The sequence below is a fragment of the Halichoerus grypus genome, chromosome 15 (genome assembly GCF_964656455.1).
Source record: "Halichoerus grypus chromosome 15, mHalGry1.hap1.1, whole genome shotgun sequence".
Taxonomy (NCBI): Eukaryota; Metazoa; Chordata; class Mammalia; order Carnivora; family Phocidae; genus Halichoerus; species Halichoerus grypus.
The window spans coordinates 32,440,896-32,446,895 of NC_135726.1; the positions used below are offsets into that span (position 1 = coordinate 32,440,896).

The following is a 6,000-nucleotide window of genomic DNA, read 5'->3' on the forward strand; positions in this document are numbered from 1 at the left end:
ATAAAAAAAGAAATTTCCATCCTAACTAGTGACCTAGTGGGTTAGTGAAAACATATACATAAAAGGAAAAATAAACATAAGCAGGCTATAGCAAGAACATGAAACAAGTAATTCAAGAGTTCAAAGGAGGAACCACAAAAATGAAGCACCTGGATGACAGAGAAGTCAGGATTTTGAACTGTATCTTGGAGTGTTCAGGGAGTACGTAAACCAGTTTGGCTAAGGCAGAGAACACAGAGACCAAAGAAGATGAGAGAGAGTGTATGTATACAGCCGTCCCACAGTTCCAGTCCATTGTTCATATGCCTTTTACTCCTCTATCTGGACTTAAGTCGGTTCAGAGGCCAGGAACCACTACAGTTTGTTGACCTATTAGCTAAACGTCAGTCCCCAGAACTCAGAATGTTAGTAACAGTTTTACTAAATTTAATCTCAGAACAGCGTAACATTGAGGTGCACTGTGAATTCAGATTTTTAAATACCTGTACTAAAAATAGCAAAACTTTTGTAAAAGTCAAGACGCAGGGATCCACAAATCAAAACAAGAATTTTTAAACCCAGACACTTACAAAAACAAGTTAGGAACTGCTTAATAACATAGACATCCTCTAAAGGAAAAGGCAGAAGAATTGAAAGTCTCATGAAGTGATAAACAGTTTTAAAAACAGGTTTACAATCAGTTTTTAAACACTAAAACCTCCGGGAAATGGAAATTCCTCTCCTTAATCCCTTTGAGGGCAATATATCTGAGTCAGGAATAAGAACATCCTGCCTCTGCCTAAGTTCAAATGTGAACCTTTTACAATATCCCTAACATTAAATAGCAAATAGAGGAGGAAACAATTTCCAATCCGTCAAAAAGAAAAGCAGCCACTGTTCTGGATTTGTCACCTATCTCTGCCAGACACATAAGCAGAAGCTTCAGTAAAACGAAACTAGGGAACCTCAAGGTTTGAGTTGACAGTGATTACTTAACTGGAGCTTATTTCTGTGAAATGAAACTACCAGAACCTTTAAATATCAATTTGCTTGTCGCTAAACCACAGGTTTATGCTTCGTCTTGGAAATGCTAACAGGATGGAACCCATGAGCCTTTTATTAAAACGTGATGACCATGGAGAGCGCCCTTGAAGCTTAGCAACAGAGGACTCAACCCTAAAAGGTTCCCCTCTGAAAAAGTGAGGACGGGTTTGACATGTAACCCAGCACCAGTCCTAAAACGCTTGACTGCACTTTCCATAAAAGGTGGGAGTTGTAATAGTAGCACAGAGCAGACACCAGCCCACTAGAAGCAGATGGAACCCACCAACTCATTTTACCCAGACCTCCGAAAAGGTACACAGAACTGTCTGTGCTTGCCAAAGCAGGGCAGATCTGAATGGGTGAATCTACGAAAACGCTTCACAAAGGATTACTAATGGTATTGCATTTGCCTACTGTAGCCCCCAATGTAAAACAGGATCTGGAAAATGAAAACCAATTTAAAAGCTCGTTCTCCATACTCAAGCTAAACACACACACGGCCCAGATTTTTATTTTACAAAATAAAAAATGACTCAGTAACCTATTCCAGGACAGGGGCTCTTCTAGAAGGGATATCTAGCTAGAAACATTCCCTGCTTATGTACATAGTTCATCAGGGGTCAGGTAAGATTCCATTTTGTAACAGCTGAACTTTAAACAGAAAGTCATTAATGGTGCAACATTCACTCATTAGCATGAAGCTACCCCCTAGAATGAAAAGCATTGGCTGTATCTGCCAGGATGACAACTTTACAGTGAGAAGCTGAAGCCAAGGATCCTGAACTCCTAGAAAGTTCTATTGGCCTCAGAAGAGCTCACCATCTCCACCGGCCTACACTTAGCTGTCACCCTATTTCTCAATCCCCACAGAAAAAGACATCGCTAATACCGGAAATTTATTTTAAATAAAAAATTAAAAGATGGGCAAAAGGGTCAACAGCAGGCAAAACATTACAGGGCTGACATGATTCCTGTTTGGGATTGGGGGAGGGGGAGGAGCTTTCTGGATGTTTCTATTCTTGGCAAGGAAAGCACCTCCAGGTCCTGTACCATCAAAAGGCAGTAACACAGGAATGTTCTCAGGGAATCAATGATCTGCCTGTGCTAATAGACTTCATCTCTGGGTGTGCTGATGGGGAGCAAGATGGGGAGGGCTGGAGGAGGGGGAGACTGGGGAAGGTGTGTTTGACTAGGGGGGGATGGGAGGAAAGACTAGATGGATAAGGGGGCCGGGAAAGGTGTGGACTGTTAAGGGGGAGAGTGCGGATGACTAAGGGAGGTGAGGGGAGGATGTGGATGGCTAAGGGGATGTCCAGAAAAGGCCTGGAAGGCTGAAGCGGAGGGGGAAAAGGTGTGGACCGCTAAGAAGGAGTGGGGGAAGGTGCGGATGGCGGAGGGATGGAGGGATGGAGGGATGGCCATCAGACCCTGGAGAAGCGGCAACGAAGGCAGGCCGAGGGGGGTGGCCTCGCCCAGGCTCCCCCCAATCCACCTTCTGTGGGCGTGTGCCCGGCTGCGCGTGTGCAAAGGCCAGGCCACCAGGCCGCAGGGCCACCACTCACCCCACGACTCCCTGGTTGTAGTTCCTCCGCTTCCACGGGGTCCCGCTGTACACGCCCCCGCTGCCGTCGGCCCGGCCGCCCCCCGCGGCCCGCCCTCCGCTGGGCTGCAGCAGGCTGTAGTTGAGTCCGTAGGTGCTGGCCTTATTGTCGCGCTTCCTCTTGTTGCTGCTGCCCGAGGCCGGGTCCGCGGGCTCCGCGGCGGGGACGGCGGCGGAGGAGTGTGGGGACGAGGACGCGGAGGGGGACGGGGACGCCGAGGGGCCCGCGACAGCCCGGCGGGCCCAGGCCGCCGGCTGGTGGTGGTTGTTGTTGTTGTTGGTCGTCTCCAGGGGCAGGAAGTCCCGCTGCTCCGCGGACTGCGCGTGGCCGCCCAGCAGGCGCTCCCCGGAGCGGTACATGCCGGCCGGGGCCGGGGCCGGGGCCGGGGCCGCGCCGCCGGGGCTGCCGGTGCTGCTGCCGCTCCCGCCGGTGGCCGTGCTGCTGCCGCCGCCGCCGCCGCTCGCGCCGCCGCTGCTGTGACAGTGGTGGTTGAAGTAGAGGTTCCTCAGCCCCTGGGTCGTCTCCCAGATCTGCATCCACAGACTGTTGGACGGTCCGAGCTGCTCTGGCTGGAACCAGGCGATCCTCGGATCCATCAAACGGCGGCGGCCGCTGCCCCCGCCCCTCCCGGCCGCCCGCAGGGCCGCCGCCGCCGCCGCGCCTCAGGCGCACGCCCGGCCTCGGCGGCTGCTGCTGCTGCTGCTGCTGCTGCTGCTGCTGCTACTGCTGCTTGGGGCCCGCCGCGGGCGGCGCGGTCGCGCAGGGAGCCCGGCCGGCGCCGGCGGCGTCGCTCCCGCCCTCGGGGGCTCCGCGGGCCCTCCCCCCCTCCCTCCGCCCCTCCGCCGAGCCCCTGTCACTGGGGTCCCCGTGCAAATGGCGGCGGCGGCGGCGGCTCCGGAGTAGGGCGAGCGGCAGCAGCGGCGGCGGCGGCAGCGGCGGCGGCGGCGGCGGCGGCGGCGGGGGCAGCGGCGGCGGCGGCGGCGGCGGCGGGACGCGCCTGCTCCGTAGCGTTCTCGCTCCTCCGGCCCCGGGGCGGGGCCTCCGCCGGCTCCGCCCCTCTAGCTCCGCCCCCGCCGCGCCCCCGCCCTCCCGCACTCGCCCTGCCCCCGCCGCGCCGCGCCTCCCGGTCAGCCCCGGCGGCTGCGCCGTGCGTCACAGAGGCCGCGGTGCGGCGCGGCGGGGGCCGCAACCGCCGGACCCAACCGTCCCCGCGCCACTTGAAGAAGGGGCCGCATGTACCTGGGCGTCTAGGCGCCCGTGATGCGCGCGCCGCCCCCGGTGTGGGTTCCCGGTCCCTGAAACCGGGCGAGGCCGGACAGACGCCGGCCGGCTCCGCAGCGAATGGATGGTCGGAGGCGCCGCCCCCACATCGTACCCTCCCCCACTCAGCGGCCTCGGGGACCCCCTCCGCTCTCGCGACCCCTCCCGAGATCTGCGCTCCAAGCCCGCCTCGGGGGAGGGAGGGGGAGAAAACGTAACCCACCCCCGAGCATGTGCTCTGGATCCTGGATGGACGCGGGCTATGCGGGCACCCCCGCCGCCCCCCGCACCCACGGTGCTGCGTCCCGCGGGGCGTTTGGCGCCCCAAGCCCTGGCGGATCATCCCCCACCGCAGCCCAGACTGGGGAAACCTGCGCCCGTCCGCGTGGCTGGACGCGCTTCTTCGGTCAGCGTGTAAGCCATGGGCTCAGAACCACCTTCACACACCCTAAACCCGCTTTACACACACGCGCGCCCGCGCGCGCCGGCACAGAAACGCGCACAGATGCACAGACACGGAGGCAGGCACACACGCTGCTCGGCGTGCAAAGAATCCTCACTTGCCTTCAGGTGCACCAGCAGCCAAGGAAAGCTCTCCTCGGTGCAGAATTAACTTTAAGAAAACCCAAAACCTTTTAAGCCTAAAATGAGGACCATATCGTTGGCATCAGTAGAGATTTTCCACAAAGTGGTTATTTGCATGTCTTCCCAATCCCTGCGGTAAAAACAAGGAAAAGGGAATTTTAAGTATTTAAAATCATTAAGGAGGAAAAATAAGTGAGCACGTTTCCTCTGTGCCCTCTGAGGTTGGTCCAAAGTCCAGAATGAGTCCCTGATACCCGCTTTTGGCCTTCTATTTTGGGAGCTCAATATCCTGGAAAGTTTGGGGTTTTTTGGCAAAGATGAAAAAATACTGGTCAAATAACGAAGCATTGCTCTACCGTTTTTCTTGCTGAGAGAATAACATGGCTATAAATAGGGAAGCACACCCCAAAAAACCCTAAATAGAATTTTGGTTCATCCTATTGGTTGTTGATTTACTACAAGTCAATATTAAGAGTATTCTCAGAATGAAATTAGCTCTATACTGAGAGTTACAAAGCCAGAAAAACGAGTAGTGGTATTTTTAAGGATATTCACACTGACAAATTATACAAAAATAAAGCATTGTATAGAAACAGGTTTATTTTGGGGTGCCCCACTCTTGATCTCAGGGTTTTGAGTCCCAGTCCCAGGTTAAGTGTAGAGATTACCTAAAAATAAAAAATCTTAAAAAAAAAAAAAAAAGAAACAGGTTTATTTTGATGACTTCAAATTTGTTTTTTGGGTTTTTTTTAAAGATTTTTCATTTATTTGACAGAGAGAGCACAAGCAGAGGGAACAGGAGAGGGAGCAGCAGTATCCCTGCTGAGCTTGATCCCAGGACCCTGGCATCATGACCTGAGCGGAAGGCAGAGGCTTAACCAACTGAGCCATCCAGGCACTCCATCAAATTTATTTTAAAAATCAAACAGAGGTGGGTGCCTGGGTGGCTCAGTTGGTTAAGCCTCTGCCTTCTGCTCAGGTCATGGTCCCAGGGTTCTGCCCCCATCGGGCTCCCTGCTCAGTGGAGATCCTGCTTCTCCCTCTCCCACTCCCCCGGCTTGTGCACTCTCTCTCGCTCTCTCTCTCTTTGTCAAATAAGTAAATAAATATTTTTTAAAAAACATCAAACAAGAGGGGCGCCTGGTGGCTCAGCTGGTTAAGCATCCAACACTTGATCTCTGCTCAGGTCTTGATCTCAGGGGCTTAAGTTCAACCCTGCATTGGGCTGCATGCTGGGTGCGGAGCCTACTTAAAAAAAAAAAAAAGGGGGGCGCCTGGGTGGCTCAGTCGGTTAAGCGGCTGCCTTCGGCTCAGGTCATGATCCCAGAGTCCTGGGATCGAGCCCTTCATTGGGCTCCCTGCTCGGCGGGAAGCCTGCTTCTCCCTCTCCCACTCCCCCTGCTTGTGTTCCCTCTCTCGCTGTGTCTCTGTCAAATAAATAAATAAAATCTTAAAAAAAAAAAAAATCTAAGAAAATTGGAAAGCTGGGAAAAAAGTAAACATTATCAAGGTCCCATCATCTAGAAATCCC

The 6,000-nt window shown here is 54.0% G+C and overlaps 1 protein-coding gene across 2 annotated transcripts in view; it reads right to left on the minus strand.

The window, feature by feature from the left end:
* The window catches only part of TENT4B (terminal nucleotidyltransferase 4B), a 69,988-nt gene extending 66,621 nt beyond the window's left edge, over positions 1-3,367 (minus strand). Inside the window, exon 1 of one of the 2 annotated variants that reach the window (XM_036119829.2) lies at positions 2,586-3,367. In XM_036119829.2, the coding sequence (XP_035975722.1) occupies positions 2,586-3,220 (635 nt within the window). In that variant the 5' untranslated portion in view covers positions 3,221-3,367. The remainder of the gene's footprint in view (positions 1-2,585) is intronic. The other variant, XM_036119819.2, reaches the window with a different exon arrangement.
* Positions 3,368-6,000: the final 2,633 nt, after the last annotated feature.